At 38.6% G+C, this 17995-nt stretch overlaps 2 protein-coding genes across 2 annotated transcripts in view; both read right to left on the bottom strand.

Moving 5' to 3' along the window:
* The window catches only part of sorbs1 (sorbin and SH3 domain containing 1), a 42176-nt gene extending 38105 nt beyond the window's left edge, over positions 1 to 4071 (bottom strand). The window contains exon 1 of the mRNA XM_026189028.1: positions 3986 to 4071. The gene's annotated coding sequence lies outside the window, so the exon portion shown is untranslated. The remainder of the gene's footprint in view (positions 1 to 3985) is intronic.
* Positions 4072 to 5592: 1521 nt separating this feature from the next.
* pik3ap1 (phosphoinositide-3-kinase adaptor protein 1) lies at positions 5593 to 16320 on the bottom strand. Its single transcript, XM_026191059.1, has 17 exons — positions 16122 to 16320; positions 14908 to 15333; positions 14359 to 14603; positions 13992 to 14136; positions 13757 to 13899; positions 13529 to 13661; positions 12856 to 13052; positions 12588 to 12765; positions 12415 to 12477; positions 12069 to 12323; positions 11922 to 11978; positions 10589 to 10782; positions 10422 to 10494; positions 10072 to 10239; positions 8628 to 8695; positions 7705 to 7805; positions 5593 to 6070 (listed from the first exon to the last, which is right to left on the bottom strand). Exons 1-17 carry the CDS (start codon positions 16150 to 16152, stop codon positions 5956 to 5958), a joined length of 2592 nt encoding a protein of 863 aa, XP_026046844.1. The 5' UTR covers positions 16153 to 16320; the 3' UTR covers positions 5593 to 5955.
* Between the last annotated feature and the right edge of the window lie 1675 nt (positions 16321 to 17995).

The following is a 17995-nucleotide window of genomic DNA, read 5'->3' as shown; positions in this document are numbered from 1 at the left end:
CTCACAGGCCTCACAGAGAGGATAAACACTGAATATCCAACTAGCTTTGCGGTGTCTCCTTAAGGGACTTTCAGATAGTTTACTTTTAAAGGAGCTGAGTTTAGTTTAAAAAGTTTCAGATGAAAACAGAGTGACATAATTGGAAAAAAATAAAGTCCATAAGACAGTAGAGAGGTATGTAATTTGGTAGTATGAATAAGACATGGCGTTTATTTAATCTCATAACTCCATAATGAGCACAGCTGTGCACAACAGATTCCTCCCGGCTTAGATAATGGGAGGTACTTGCACATTAGGTGAGCGGCGCTGACAATTCAAATCATTGTCACGGAGTGCGCTCAAAGTGTTTCCTCATCTCCGCTGAATGTTTGGACTCTGACAGGGACTGGAAGCTCTGAGCGTGTTCCCTAATATAACTCTCCGAGCGCCTATGTGACAGCACTACTTGATAATTGAGTCATAGGATATGGCGGCTAAACGTGAATATAAACAGCGATGCGATAATCCAGCAATTTTAAGTGCTATGAAGGCATCCTCGTGTGAAATGAGCGTGCAGCAGGACTCCAACTGGTCCCCATCATCCATCTATTTCAGGAATGCCGGTGCAGCCTGACTCGTCCCCGTCACACCCAGAAACAAACAGAGGCAGGCAGCACTGTCTGTAACAGCCCCGCTTCACAGGTGGTGGCAAAATATTAGATGGTCCTTACTCTTTGTTACATGTTGCAGTGAGCGATTGAGAAAGCTGTGGCGTACAAGTGTCACTTGAGAATTCTGGATTGGTCGGTGAGATTTTTAGTCAAGACGTCTGCTGATTCTCATTAAACTATCTGCCAGCAAATGCTGCGATGCTGGTGTTTTCCATCAGCGCTGACATGGGTGGGTTGGGGGTTGGTGTGGGACGTGTGGTGCTTGTGACGGCAGTGGAGGCGGGCGCTGCTTAAATCTATCACCAAAGCATAAATGATCTTTTCACGGTTTTGTTTACGTGCATCCGTGATCAGGGCGGGGGTTCTGTGCGCCACCGACCTTGAAAAGCCAACGCATAACACTTCATTTCCCCATCCACTTCATCCAATGGCAGGAGACGGTGAAAGCAGACAGGGGGTTCGGTGGTGGGGGGTGGGGGTTGCCAAGCAACCTGTTGTAACATTAACAAGGAGTGAAAACAGAAACCTGGTGTCTGGCTGAAACATCCGGCCTGATCCAAAGCCATCCATTATTCCCAGTAAAGCGAAGGCTGTTCTCTACAAATGCTGCCACTACAAAGCTTTCTGTTCAAGTCATGCAAATATCCAGCGTCACCACACAGCTGGTGTACATAAACCGCAGCTAATTAAAACAAGTGATCCTAAAAAAGTCTGTCTCAACAAGGAAATACTATCATTTCATTATTCTTCCAATATCCAGTAAAAATAGTAGTACATATATAACTACATATATCACTCTGAACAGGTGGGTACAGTAGGCCTACAACACAGCGACAGTATCCACCTATGTAAACAACAGCAAAAGCTAAATTATCCACACTTTGGCAATGCAAATAAATTCTGAGGAGACTGCATGACCAAAGGGGTAATTGGACTTGAATGAAAAAACAAAACATATTGTGACTAGTTGTCTGTCTGATTTCCAAACCACATGGAGATCATCATGGAAAAACAAGACTATGATATTCCCCAGGCCAGCTGGCTTTGGCAAATCTTTAAAATTCAGTTTTGAGATTCATGTTTCCGAGGATCGCTCCTCTCAAATCTAGGGGAATTGTGTAACGTGACTCGTCATAAAATATTAACAACCGCGCTGGGTTCATGGTAAACAAAGAGCCCCGCGCTCGAGAAGTTGCACAGATCAGGCAGCTGTTTGTTGTGCAGATCAATCAGTTCTGTATCGGCTTTTTTGGATACAGAAACACGATGTGTACCTCGGTGGTGGATGCTATTCTGCAAATGGAAAAATTCAAGCATACACGTTGCAGCTAAAATTAATGCAGGTTGCAAACTTTACACTCTGTTTGAATATTATTTGAACTGTGCACTCTATCCTCCTGTTTAGATACACTAAAACACCTGATGAATCACTGTATCTATACATATATATACATATATATGTTTTAAATCGAGGAGGGAAAGCATTCCTTTGCAAATCATCCAAATTTACTGTTGAAGAAAAAGTCAATACCGTCATGTGTTCAATCTTTCAGAACATAACAAACATTTTCCTTCACATAGATCACTTTCACCTTGCTTTAAATGCACAACAGAACCTGCAAAATGTCATAAGGGTACGTCTGCTCCCTGCCTAAGTAAATGGCTCCTGGGTGAGCTGCTACCAAACATGTGACTGATGTGTTATATGTACACACCTATCAAAATCCCTGTGTAAACAGCCACAGGTCCTCTACTGACATCTGGTAAACCAGAAGTCTTTGTTGTACTTGTAGTAAGGACATGTGGGAAGCTAATGGATTTCCTGATCTTTCTATGTAAACAACGCTTAGATAACTGAATATCTCCATTAACCACGTCCAACAAGTCCACATGATAAGACGAACACAAGTGACTGGGTTATTTCCAGAGCGTGGCAGCTACACAGCAAAACACTGAAACAGGTGGTTTGGAGTAAAATCCGTCTGAATACTTTCCCCCTGTCCTTGGAGCGGTTTGATGAATTATTTGTGCAAGGGTTAATATTTTATCACGCCTGTTTAGACTCATGTTACTCGGGGGTAAAAATGTGAATGAAGACTGAGGCAGGGGATCTGTAGAGTTTCACAAGTAGGCGTCTTATGTATTATAAAAAGCTCCAATCTTAGATCTTCAGTTAAAATAGGAAACGGCAGGATTGTTTTCCAGGTAGACATCACGCAAAGATGCCTCTGTAATTCCTTAGAATTCCATAACAGCAACAATGAAAAATGCATATTATAAAAAATTACAACCATAGTGACCAATGTCAGTTTTGCCTTCATACAATCCTTCCCAGTGGCATGTTTAGTGGGACTAAGAGAAAATCCCAGTTAAGATGTGGGCAAGACGGAGGTGTTTGTTACAGTCTGTGAGTCTGTGTGTGGCCACAGTTGTGCCGCCAAGCAGTTGTTCATATCACATGCTGTTCAGCGTGAGTCTTCAGACAGACCTGTTTGACATATAGCCCAACATTCAGGTCCTTGTGTCAACACAAAGAACATCCACACTTTTAATATTGTGCAGTTACATAACACAGGTGCTAAGTTAGTCATGCTCACAAAGATGTCCCTGGAATAAGGAGTGGAAAATCAATCTCCTATCAAGAATATCTCCAAAACAAAGATGACAGAGGTGACAGTTTAGTTTGATCACACTGTACAGTGAACAGCTCCCAACATCTCCATGCCGCATAATATGCATTCCATTAAGTGGATGGTCTTGCTGTCACAGCCCTACTGTATGCATGTAGAGTAGCCTGAAGTCTGCCCCCTATGACTCACATTGACAACCGCCGCCGTCCAACTTAAAGAAACCAACGCGCGGGATCGGATTTGTCTTAAAATAAATAAATAGATACACAAATGTTATTCAGCAGTGTTATACAGACAGCAATCCTTTAATTTTCAGATTAAGGATTTAGGTTTTTTCTTCTCGCATTCAGCTACAGAGTGCGGCACCCATTCCCACTGTATGGATCTGCCTTTACTGCAGCAACTGTCCCACAGCCAATGCCCCCATCTGCTGAGATGCAAAATCAAAACCGACTGACTCACAGAAGCATTCATATTTGCTAACCATTGATAAACTCACGTAGCAGACTCTGTAATTAATATGAAATACATTATGCAGTACTGGCTTTGCATCACACCTTAACAACTCTCAAGTCAGCTGTTAACAGAGCCAGTGGGAAATAAAAATAAACTGTTCATGCCCTGATAATAAGAACCTTTCTTTTAAGAGAAAATCTTAAAGAAGGGCTTCAGAGAAGTGCAGCTGTAACGAGCAGGTACGCTCACCTCTCTGTGATGGTAATCCAGCGTTGTGCTCGCTGATGCAGACAGACACACTTCACTGAGCTCTTTGCGACAGCTGCTCTCCACCAGCGTCCTGTCAGCGCTTCACACTCACCGGTTTCAACTGCGTCAACACCGGCGCACTGCTCGCCCACCGAGCGCGAAGACCTCTCCTTTCACAATAAAAGCCTGAAGCTAGTCGCTTCAAACATAAAGGGGGAAGAAAAAAGTTCAACTGCTGACTTTGTAAGTCTGTTGCGCTGGTAGATAGCTGGGAAATATTAAGCATCTGGATAGAGCTATTTATCCACCTTTCTATTTAATTCCTTTATGGATTGATGGATTGGCCTCGACAGAGCCCGGAGCACAACATTACAGAAGCAGTGTGGGATCATTTAGTCTGAGAAAAGAACAAAAGAGACAACATCCAAAGGAGAGCTTTGAACTATTCCTGAAGACTATGACTAGAAAGCTCGTATAAGGGATTTCCAGCAGCATTGAAGAATAAACATTGTCATATTGAATATTAACTTTGAAACTAATTAGAATTGTCTAAATGTGTATGCCTCAATAAATGACTTTAAAGACTTTTAATTCCCATTTTTCTAGCAAAATATTAGAAAATAAGGGATGTTCTCAAGACTTTTGCATAGTACTATGTAACTATCAATCATCATCAATCAAAAAAAAAAAATCACCAAATAACTATGCTGTTAATAGTAGAATAATATTAATATTCACTACTGTTATCCACCTGCTACAAATACAGTTTATTATGGAATAAGTTAAACAGTTGTAAGCTCAGCATAATAATAGGGCAGCCAGTTGCTGTAGGGGTGGCTTAATACTTTTGTAGAGTACTGTATTTGACGTTTTTACAACAGTAAAGATTTTACTTTGAAAGTTTCGGCCAGAAGTCCCAGCTGTCTACACTCCATCGCACTTTGTACCTTTCTCTCCTCAAAGCATTTAAAAGGATCTATTTTAGGGTTCATTTATATTCATAACACTATGTTAATTTGACTCATTTGATAATATCAAGTAAAAGGTTTTTACATACATAAAAAATATGTAAATATAAGCTGAAGTATACCTTTAGAGGGTAACAGAAGATGTGAAGCACCATCCAGTGATCAAATGGTATATCACAGCTTAATAAATGAACAGCGGCTGCGTTGTACTTACCCAGCTAAAACATGTATTTTTTTAATCACCATTTTGTCATGTTTAAAAAATTACATAAGGTCTGTTAGACAACAAAACTGTCTTTCCCCACTCCATTCATGACTCAGTTTAAGAATGATACTGTACAAACATCACAGCTAAACTGTAAGTCACTAAGCTGTTGGTGGGTAACAGGAATTCAGGTAAAGTAAGTAGAATACCACAAAACTCATAATTAGCACAGGCAAAAATATCACATATTTATCTGGTAAACGGAGCAGCATTAATGTCACTTTTCAGTTAAATTACACAACAGGAGATTGAACACACTGAAATATTATAATTAGAATATCAAGAAAAACAAATGTTTGCTATTCTAATATATCAAAATTTAAACCCATAACAAAAAGAAATTAATACGCCTACTATTAATACTACTATTATGATTTTCATTAGGACACTTAATATTTATTGCAATTATATTCTTTGAAAATCTCACATTTATTTACAACTACAAACTTACTTTTACAATATTTTTTTACAGTAAAGACATACCATAGCAAATACAGCGGAAACATATCACACATGGATCACAGGCACAGTCATGAGAAATGGATGTTTTGGTTCTGTGGACTCATACATGAGAAAGAAAAAAAATTAAATAATATATAACCATTACTCTGCATGAGTTCATCTTGCTAAACCTGATGGTTGTTTACAGCTACATGTTACCTTCTCTATCCCTCTTACACAATAAATAACTTACAACTTGACAGATCAAATTCAGTAAAATTGAAGATGTGCGGCTCTCATCGATGTCTGCGAGGTACAGGAGGTGCTGAGTCAGTTGGCCTGTAAGAAGGTCTTTGAGGAAGTATTCGTGTCGGGCAGGATATGTAACGCTCATGGACCATCTCTGTCACCCTGCAGGAAACACACTGTTACTGTATAGGAAGGTTATTTGCACTGTAACAGTAGAGACGGTATACAGCAAAGGGTGTGTAAACTGTGACGTTTAATTTCTTATAATTATGCGTGAGAAAAAAACAAAACTTGAAAAGAAGATGCAAAGATAACATTTCAGACACAGTTCTGTATCATTTACTTATCTGACACCCTACATTCAGGAAATATGAACTGTACAAGAATCACTCATTCACTGGTTTAAAATAGATTTCAATACTTTAACAAACTGCATGTTTTAGGAACTACAGTACATGAACTCTCTGATAGTGGTCACAGCTCTTATGCAAAGTTAGTTAATGTCAAAGCATGTTATTTTTTTCTATCATTACTGAATTTAGTCATCATCTTATTTAGTTATGTAGGTGGAATAATAAACTGAATTATTAATATTTTTAATGAAATCAACAATTCTTTAAGTTACAGCCCATTAAAGAAACATTAAGCAGTTTTACATTTAGCTACGTTTTTAGCTAAAGTTAGCTAATGTTAGCGCACACACAAGTTAAGCTGTTGCACGTTTGTATCAATTTACTAAGTTCATTTGGTTGTTTATATTCAAACGCTTTGCACTCCATCACCCTTCATACTGTAACTTCTCATTTACATGTTCCCAAGACAAATATCTTTTTGATCTTTTAACCTTCAGACACACAGATGCTAAGAAAAACTCTAGATAAGATCACAGTACCATGCAATGAGAACAAATTGAACCCACGCATGAAGAATTTAGTATACTCTATGTAGCAGCTCATACATACTTGGTGTAGGTGTTTGTTCATTTCTGTTATTTATTCTTTAAAAACTGAATAATTTAATGTCAGTCTGTGGATGTCAAATTACTTAAAATTCTGTGTACTTAAAGCAATTTTGCTAACTCTTGAGTCTTTTTTTTAACAGCACACAAATGTTGTATTTACCCACTAATAGTAATTAAAACTCATCACACACAATTACTGTATGAATGAGAAGTATTATGCAGATATTTAAAGTATAATATAATATTTCTGACATCATGTCAGAAAGCTAAAGAAGCTGATTGTTTATCAGATTTTAGAAATACATTGTACTGCCACCCAGATTTTTTTTTGAAAGAGATAAGAGACACAGAAGGGCATTTATCAGTAAAAAGGATCTGCAGCGTTTCACAGGTTCTCAGGAATTTACGGCAGCTCTTGCTACCCACTTCAGTCACTTTCATCTTTTTCATTTTTAAGTGGTCTCACTATAAGTGGTCTCACCTATGTGTGTGGAAGTTATTTGTGTGTTTACAGAGTATAAGCATCAGTATCTTGATCACTTTCTCGCTCTGGCTTCCTCTGAAACGCACAGCTGCGAATTAGTGGTGGGTGAACATTTCCTCTTTTACATTTTTCTGTTTCACTCAGTGCTGCTTATAGATTTTTTTTTACGTGCTCCCAGTCTTTCTGTCATATTCTAACACAGTTATGATTGCTGCTAGGCACCGTCACATAACCGTACAGTGTATTTGCTACTTTGCGTTGTTTTTTCCTATACCTGATGTCGCATAGTGCTCAGTACTGCATGGTTCTGCTTTCACTTCAGTAATCTGAATCGCTGTTCTCTAGACTGACCTTTCTGGGTTCCGTGGAGGAATCCTGGGTGGAGGAATGGAAGGTGCAGCACTGCCTGGCCGTGGCGGTCGTGGTGGAGGAGGGAAACTTTCTATTGAGTCCTTTAAAAATACAATGACATATATATGTGGCCACACTTGAAATACTTCAAAATAAAACAGCCTAAAGCTCTAGTTTAACAGCTGAGTCAGTTAATGAAAAAGCTAACATTGTCACAGTTATTGGTTTAAGCAATTCATCTACTGAAACTGTCAAGAACTCCCAAATTTTCAGCTAAACACACAAAGATGACAGTTGTTGTTTTGTTGGTCTGGAGAATAAAAGATCATTGTTTTAATTACACCCTGAGGAAGTCATTAAGCAGTGTCAGTCAAGCTTCCACGATGGGTCGTGCAGTTTGAGTCTTTTAACAACAGACAGGGAATACTCATCTTACCCATCTTGCAATTAAAAGAAGGACAGAATTTGCACCAAAATCTAAGAGATTCTTTGTCTGCCCGTGCCCCAAATCTCCTTCAGCTCTGTACTTTTTCTTCAATCATGATGACAGACAGTAAACGCTAATGAAAATGATATAGAATCTGCTTCAGTAAAGAACACACATTTACAGAACTTACATTTAAATATTGTCTGGAAGGTATTTTAGGAAATGAAAAGCTGAAGTAAGAGAGCAAAATAAAACAAAACTAAACACTAGACTTTCTACCTCTTTTTTTCTACCTCTCTACTGCGCATGCAGTCATGTTGTATAGACATCAGACACATGCAGCATCATAAGAGAAAGGGAAGTTTTAATTTGGGTTATAAAGAGTAAGAAGGAAGAAACAGCTAGCTATAACTCATGCAAATGCATTTCTGTGTGAACCCTTCAGTTTCCACGTGCCTCGAAGATGCACTTGTACCTATTGTTAAATCAAGCTCACCTCGTCAGGTTCTGTACCGCTGCTGTAGCTAAAGGTGCTGTGCGTGCTGAGTCTGTTGCTTTCGGTGCCTGATGACAAGAAGAAGCACAGCAAAAATAAAACACGTGATTCCGAGTATCTCTGAGGTTAGTGCTTGTGGTGAATTATGTTGTAAGACCACTTCGCTAAATGTGGGTAAAATATGTTTTAGGCCTTGACACTATTATACAAGATGTCTGCAAGAAGGTGTATGAACAATCAGAGCAAGACAGAGACGCAGCTCATATGCATACCACCATTACAGACTTAAAGTAATCATGAAGCAGTATAGCAAGCCATTCTTTAAATCCGTTAATGTTATCAGTGTTTTTGAAAGGAAACTGCTTGCCCCTTTTGAAATTTATGTGCAAATGTTTGCTTTTTTTTTTAAAAAAAACAGAAGAATAAAACATCTACTACAGCAAAATTAAACATTAATTTAAACCTTAAAATACTTTTGCATTTGTGGGCTAATTAAACAAACTAAAAAATGGTTTTCTTCGTAAAACATTATGACTGAATTATAACTGCTGGTGCGACGTGTAAAAACACAAATAAAGTTTCACAAAACGTCTCATCCTTTATGTATAACAAAACTACAAAGATGGGAAATAATAATAACAAAGTAAAATAAAATACATACACTGACATTCGAGAACATTAAGTAACATTAAGCAGTAACAAAATCACTAGAGTCATGTAACTTTATCATACAGAAAAAGTCTGTTTATTACAATTAACCTAATATTTCAAGCTATAATCTGACTACTTTATTTCTTGCTTTTTTATTGAAAACTTTTAAAATGAGATCTCAATTAAGATTTAAAAAAAATGTGAGACTAAAATAAATTTTGCATTTATTTGCCCGCAACAGGAGAAAACACACAGCAGGGCCACGGGTCGGACTCAAACCTGCGCCGCGGCTCTCTTGCTGTGCAGCAAGTGGTTGCCTGCTTACCCACAGAGCAAACACGGCACCCTTTCTTTTCTTTGAAAAACTGTGACTGATGTGTTGAATTTCTGTTTTGACATAAATAATTTTTCAGCAAGGTCTGCTCTGTCCAAGCTCTAATTAAACGCGGGTTTATTAGTAACACTGCCTCGTACCATCCATGTGAATATTCTAATGATCCCATCTAGCACTTTTTCCTTGAACCACAGCTAAAATTGACGCATAGAAAAGACAGAATGATCAGATCTGGCGCTCAAACGTACCTCTCTCTCCAACTCAAAAGTGGAGGCAGGAAGTCAGACTACAAGCACATCACTTTTTCAGTGACTTACATATGTGTATAATTTACATTTCTCCCAATCTGTACTCTAATGGAGTTGCAAAGAAAGCCACACAAAGAAAGACTGAAAGCTTTAAGTCTTTTTGTTTAGTACTTGATAAAAGCAGAAAGTAAAGATAAGCATTTGGACTCACTCGATGTGCTGGATGTGCTACCTGTCTTCCAGCTGCCTCTCTGGATAACCTGAGCCACAGGAGGAGGCTGAGCCGTCGCTCTGGGTGTCGACTCATACACAGCACACTCTAATGTGACACCAGTGCCCCAGAATGAGTTTCTCTGAAGGGGTGCACTTATCTCATACTCTACGGGAAAAGACCAGATTAAAAAGATAAGCGTTTTTGACAGCAATGGCATGTTATTTTTCAATATGTGTTTGTCACCAATGAATCCTAACAGTATCAGCGTATAAACAGTGGAAGGTATACAATGTGATAAATCTGCGTGAACCTGATCTGATTCCAAATGAGAACATAAATAATTTTACCAAGTTCCTTTCCTGTCTTCTCTCTCTCTTTATGACGTCTGGTGATGCTGTTTCGTAATGTCTCCAGATTTTTCTCAAGTAAGAAAAAGGAAACACAGGCATTACTTTTATTGCTTAACCAACAATCAACTTCTTAGAAAACCACAAAGTTTGAACATTAGATCTACCTGCTGATAGCGTATGGAGTTTGCCCTCCGCTCATGATCAACCTGCCAAGCCTTAAACTCTTGGACTGCTTCGTCCACAGTAATTTCTCCTACTTTTACCCTCTCTTGCAGAGATATGAGCTGCCTCTGCCCAGGGGTCTTCATCCCAGCGTAAGGATCATATGCAGGCGTGGGGGCTTCCACTACAGGCCGAGCTGAATGGGAGGAAAATAGTGTATAATTTATTCTATTATTAATTTATAAGCAAAAACCTTTGGAACATAAAATATTGTATTAGTTTCATGAAAGTCTTACAATAGTTTGATGTATAATGGTAATATGGGTGCGAGAGCAAGCGCACTAATATTTTTTATTATTTTAAATTTTAAATGTCTTTACATTTCTGATGTAAATATAAACAACTACTAAATCCTAAAAACTAAAAAAAAAATCACAAAAACAAAAATAAGACCTCTTGTTATGTGTTGATGACAATAGTTCAATAACAGTACTGTATTTTTATTTATGATGAGCAAACCAGTTTAAAATCAGACCCATAATCAGTGCACACAGCTAACCAATCGTAATGCAGTATAATAATACAAGACGATAATACCAGAGGATGTAATTGACATGTCAGTGACAGTAGTGGACTGTTGCCTCACTGCAAGAAAGTTCAGGATTCAGACGTTACATGTTCTTCCTGTGTCTGTATGAGCGCCCAGAGCCTCTGGGGGCTACCAGATACATGCATGTTATGTAAATAGGCAACTCTAAGCTGGCTGTAAATGTGCAATGAACTGGTAACTAGTCCAGGCTGCACCTTACTTCCTGTCAGCTGGGGTTTGCTCAAGGTTTCAACTTCACTTTCATTTTTACCATTTAAAGTTAAATATTCAAATGAGGAGCGAAAAACAAGAACGCTTCTGCCGTACGGGCCACGTACATTTTTGCTCTTCCCGTATCACATTTAAGTGTCTGCTGTGAAAAGGGCCTATTAATGTCAGAAGATCACATGAACATTTGTTCTCAGTCACCTACCCACTCTGACACCAAAAATTCCCCCAACGCAGTTAGCTGTAACCACTGAGTCAACTACAAAGGTTACTGGTTTTGACCAATGTGGTAGTATTAAAAGCCCTGTGCCTCACAGAAACATGCTACAGCACTGTACAAGACTGATGATAAATAATCAAGATGCAGATAAAATAAAGGCACTTTTTCAAAAGCGGTTTACCAAATGAAACCATGACCAGTTCTAAACTAGCTTTATATAAGTGAAAAAAAGAGAAAACAGAAGCATAACAGACTATAATGATTAAATGAAAAGAAAATTATTTTTATTGGGATTTACCTGCATGATATCCCATGTCCTTTGCTTTATTCTCAGATGTACCTTTATCTGAAAATACTATCAAAAAAATAAAAGTTACATATTTTTGACACATTTGTGATATAAAAAAAATATAACGTAATAAATAAAAATCAGACTGCACCATACCTCTAGAAATGTACGTCGTAGACTTTTCAAGCTCAGTGTTAAGCTCAGGCCTGGGGATAGGGGCTGGTGGACGGTTCAGGACTACTGGGTTGTAAGTACTATTTGCATCCACAGTATCGTAGATATCCTCTGGACAGAGGTTGTATGGGTCTTCCTCTTCCTCAATTTCATCTAAGCTATTATGATCAACTTTTTCCTCTTCCTCACTTTGAAGAGGTTCATTGTCCTTCTTGACTTCAGTGGCATTTGGTTTTGCTAAAGGTAAGAGTGTAACCACATGAAGCACTCAATGCCATATAGGATGCAATATTATTTAAGGAAATTATTTAAAACTTCAAATGTATACCTTGAAAGAACTTCCGAAGCATAGCTTCCTCAGGGTTCTCATCTACTGCAGTCATCACCTCATCTTGAAACCCCCACCAGAAAGAAACAATACAGCACCATCATCATCTGCTGCTCCCAGTTTTGCTGTATGAATTATTGTTGGAACAATAAATAAAATAATGCGATACTTACAAAAATCCTCTGCACATTCAGGGTTGATCCCCAGCATCGACTCATATATATCCTCTGAGCAACCCGAGTATTTCATCATGATATCTTGAGAGTTAGTGGACATCAACTCATATACCTCTGCACTCTCGTCTGTGTTGATAGTGTCCTCAAAGTGAGACTTGAGCAAGTCTGCAGTCTCCTGGATTTGTTTAAATGCAAAAGACAACCAGACGCTAAGTACAATTCGTGAAAATGCAAAGAATTGAAAAGATTTTCTCTGTGGACTTACAACAAATTCATCCATGAACTGCCTGAGATCATTAAAACCACTCTTCTCTGCAAGCGTGTTTGGGTAGTCTCCATTCTTGTTCATCACACTGTAAGCCTGCAAAGCTCCAGGACACTGAAGCAGAACGGTGGTCAGCTTCTTCAGGCCATACTTGGCTGCAAAGTGGAGTAAAGTAGGAAGCTCCTCATTCCGCTGATCTGAAGCCCACAAAAAGGCAAACAGATAGAACCAGTTATATATCAGCTGCTCACACTTTCTGCTTTTTATCATAATCTTTGAATTTAAATGAGAACTGTTAATGGTGTTATTGCAAAGTGGAAGTATTTGGGAACCACAGCAAATTCGCCTCAAAGTGGTGGACCACGTAAAGATGTAGAGCAGGGTGGCTGAGAGCTAAGGCCTACAGTGTATTTATAAGTCACCAGCGTTTGTAGCTATCTAAAGCAGCGGTGAGTAGCGGTAAGTTCCAAGCCTCCACTGGCATTAACATCTGGCCACAAACTGCGCCAGGAGCTTTATGGGTGGGTTTCCATGACTGAGCACCTCCTGTAAGTGTAACATGTAGGTGGCCCAGAACTTTTCACCATATAATGTATGTGCGATAACAGGAAGTCTTCTACAAATTTTTTTAGCTGACTCGCCCAACACCAATAAAATCATGTGTTAAACTTACATGCTGACATATTGTCTTCCTCAATCTGTCTGATTCCAAACAGCTGAAGACCAGTTGAAGGGATCTTGGATTTTAAAGAGTCGGACAACATGCTGTCCAGTGATTCTGTTGCATTGGCTGTTATGTTGAATGCCTGGATGTTCAAAATAAATAAATAAAGCTTACACAAGCTTTTACAACATTAATCTAGCACAACGATGCTATTTAAAGCGCTAAATAATGTCTCACCTGGCTGATGAAGTTAACAGGATCTGTAGCATTTTCAAGATACCGACTGACTTCACCCATGCTGGTGTAATACGTAACAGGAGTCAGGCTGACAGAGGACTGGCCAGTGTACATAGTGAGGGACACAATTCCAGCATGCATATCTAAATGAAAATAAAGAGCAAATTAACAATTACGGTGATTTCAGATTAAAGCTTTCAACATAAAAGTCCTGTGACTTCCTACAGATACTTGCCAGGTGCAGTAACACTTATGGTGTATTCATTCTCCACGGTGCCTGGCACCCTTTTTGCAGGTACATTTTCAGATGAAAACTCCACCTCTGGATCCGACTGATCATCTATTTTCTTTTTGAAAATGATAAAAAGTGTCTCCTGTTTCTAAAAGAAAAATGGAAAACTGGAATAAAATTGGCGTGTTGGTGACATTTTACTGATATCAAGAACTTCCTTTAGCTCCGCTAAATGTTTGTAAAAAACACTAAAAGATCAGTGTAAATGTTTCTCTGTGTACCTGTCATACAATGTAATACAGAAAACTGGATTTATTTCAATGAACCAAACAAACATTACATTTGATGCAGCTCTTGTGCAATTACTTACCCCGCACAGAACTCTGTTTGGTTGCACAGTGAGACAGGTGATGTGCGTGGGTGAAGTTATTTCCTGACTTGCTGATATTACTGCGTTCGCAGGCTCTTCATCCTTCGGGACATTTTCTTCATACTCTTTTGTCACCACATCCTCTGTTTCATCAGTGCTAGGATTTTCATCTAAAACTGGTAAGACGTACACATCGTCTAGGGCTACAGGAACTTCACTCTCACGTTCAAGCTCCACTTTTCTGCCTTTAAATTAAAAAGAAATCGAATGTATTACAAACATCTTTATTTTCCCTTTAAATTTCTACAAATTGCACAATTTTAACATCTGTCTAGATGAAATCGCCTTCTTTTAGTTATTCAGAAAGTTTCACTACAGCACATCCAACTTTCTCACTGAGAGTTTCTGTTTTATGTTCCAGCTTTAAGATAATTGACAATTGTTATTTTATTTAATATCCTATTCTTTGTGGGTGCAGTAAAAACTGAATTAATTATGTTTGCTTCCTGGGCATCGAAAACACTGTACAAAAGAGAACATTTTACATACTGTTGGCTAATGCTTCCAAAATGGTAGAAACATAAACACCAGGCTCATCCTCTGCGTAGAGCTTCCTCCAGCTTGGCCAGTCTTGGAAAATCTTTGTCAATAGTTCGTCCTCAGACACACCACATAAAAAGGCCACCACTCGGTGAGGAGGATAGAGAATTCTCTGAAGTGCCTCCTGTAGTTCGTGGTCACAGAGGATGTCAAGGAAAACCCCTGTGAGGAGCAGCACGATGCTCTTGCAGCTTTGGAAATATTCAAAATTATATCCGTGGAGCTCATCGGCTGTGCTGATTGCATATAGCAAAATTGATCTTTTGTGGAATTTGCGAGAACTTTTCAAAATCTGGTGCAAATATGACGCCCATTCCTGTGCCTCAGTGGTGTGCAGAATTAACAGCTCATATCTTGAGAAGGATTCAGGATGTGCTGAAAAACACAACGCATTACAGTGTGATTGTACGCTCAAGAGATGTATGCAAACACTCTCCAAAGCAGGTATCCAAAGCATAAAACCTGCTGACCCAGCCTGACTGCACACAGTGAATCAACGTTCTGCTCAAAATACACTAATGACATGACACTAGCAATATTATGTGCTGAGTTCCTTGTTGCAGCAGATTGTGATTGCCGTGGAAATGCTCCACAACGTACCAGCTGTCCGGCTGTGGAATGTCAAGGTGACTGTGGCTGGGGAATGAATGTCTGATCTGTTTGATATTTCACTGCAGAGCCAACAAGACGTTGTGCAAACATTGCGCTGTGTCAACACTGGTCAGAGTAATTTTGTTTGACTCATTACAGTGTTTAATCAGGTCAAGCTCACCTCTGTACACGCTACCTAGGAAAGAGCACCCACACAAGCATTCGCTTCATCGGAGCAGCTCACTAACGACAGGGCAGTGAGCCCTTACATCGTTTTATTAAAGGACCGATAACATGAATGATTTAACTTTACATGTGTTGGAAATACTACATTAATTCAAATCAACCATACAGGATGCCTAAGATGCTTGCTTCCTCTTTTTAAAGCGGAGAAAACAGTTTGCCTTGAATTTTCTGGTAAATGAAACTCAATTTAAATGAACACATCATTTCAAAGTCAAACAATGCAAAAGAGTAAACTATGTGTTAATAATGAAGGTTTCAGTACATCTTGTAAACTGTAGCACTAACTAGCTGGTGAAAAAAAAGGTACACACGACGGGTCGTATTACCTGATTCAGTGCTTGAGATGGGTTCTCCCATGGTCTTGAAGCCTCAAATCAAATAAATAAATCACCTCAAAAGGATCATCATTTGCCCAAATGTTTCTCTTCAATTCGATGAAGTTTACTGATGCTTCTCTTCTCATCAGCTGAGACTACATTAGCTTTCACCAGCTACAGCTCGTTGCTCAGCAGTATTAATAGCAACACTTAGTTTCCTGATTTTGGTGACTCTGCCCTACTTCCTGAAACAGTTGAAGAAGTGAGAAACGCACCACTGTCATGACAGAATGTGCAACATGTCGGCAGTTACATTTGTTTTTGGCTGCTTTGTGTATATCTGTATGTTGTAAACAGCAAAATATTCTATAGATGAAACACAAATGAAGATAACGAGGGCTTAGCTAAGAATTTGATGTGTTGAATTTTGCGACGTGCAGAAACGACACAAAACCACTTGATGTCTTTTATGTAGGCGACGCTTTAGATTCGCCTTTGTTCTTGGTTTTCGTGAAGACTGTACACCCACGCACACAAACGCACACGCACACAAACACACACACACACACAGGAAAACATCAATTCACCTGTTATGAGCCACATCCTTCTTCTGTTTTTTCACTTCCTTACCAAGGTGCTGTCTATCTAGAGAGTTTTAAGGTCAGAGTGATTGTGTAAAATTACAATTCTTATAAATGAACATGCTTACCTCAAAAGAGTAGCTATACATTTGTGGCCAATAAAACTTACTTACTAGTAAGACTTACTACTGTAAACACATCGTTTCTGTGTTGCAGTTAACTTTAACATGCATAAGACTAAAGTGACAACTTCTGCAAAAAGTGATGCACACCTTAAAAATGTGTTGTTCTGTGATGCTGTGACACCTTAAAGCAACACTGAAAGTGCAAAACTGAAAGCTTTCATTGCTGGCGTCATTACACAGACATGTGAAGGATGAATGTGAAGTTCTAACACAATTCAGCCTTACAAAATTACTTGTGCGCTCAAATGCTGACACACACAGGGTACATCCTCATACAGCCACATGCTAAATATTTCTTAAGTAAAACAGAAAGCACATGACAAACGTGAATCAGTCACTGATCATAATGAATCACATGTTTGGTGTAACTGTTACTCAGTATTTGAAGTTTCAGTTCCCTCGTAAATGTCAACTATTTGCAACACATGGCACCACACTGACACAACCACTAGAGGGCAGAAGACACTAACTTAACATTAGATTGTTGTCCACCTATCATTTTGCCTATAGGCATGGATATGTACTTGGTTAAAAAGACTGTGGTGAGTTTGGCATAAGTCATAGAGATAGTTTCCATATACAGACAATCAAAAAAATAAAATAAATAGCTGTATGAGCCTTTAACAATAATGTTTATTTGCTATATGCTTCTTATTTGGCAGGGATATTTGCAGTCATAAGACCATTGGTGGATCAATTTGAAAAAAAAGTTTGACAGTGAATCCAAAATAAAAATGTGAAATTATGTATATTTTCATAAATAAATAAATGTGAGGCACATTATACAAACATGTACATAAGATTTAAAAACTATTATTAAGATAGACTGGGGTCAGCTGCAGACTAAATATTCACTGTTTGTAATGCACCACATTTTATAGATATGAAAATAACTGCACCTGGCCTTGAACTGCCAATGTGGAGATAAAAATGATTCAGTATCAGCAATCTGAATTCACTGACCTATAAAAAATAAGATTAAAATTAGTTAATTACACAAACAAAAAGAGACTCAACAGATTATGCAGGTGATATGTATAGAAGTTAAATTTTTTTTCTTTTTTCCTGTAAAACGTCTTTCATGCATGCTTAAAAGTGTCGCAGGGTACACTTCAGG

Source organism: Astatotilapia calliptera, chromosome 13, assembly GCF_900246225.1.
Source record: "Astatotilapia calliptera chromosome 13, fAstCal1.2, whole genome shotgun sequence".
NCBI classification, from domain to species: domain Eukaryota; kingdom Metazoa; phylum Chordata; class Actinopteri; order Cichliformes; family Cichlidae; genus Astatotilapia; species Astatotilapia calliptera.
Note: the sequence above shows the minus strand (reverse complement) of the source record. Positions and strands in the feature narration are given on the sequence as shown.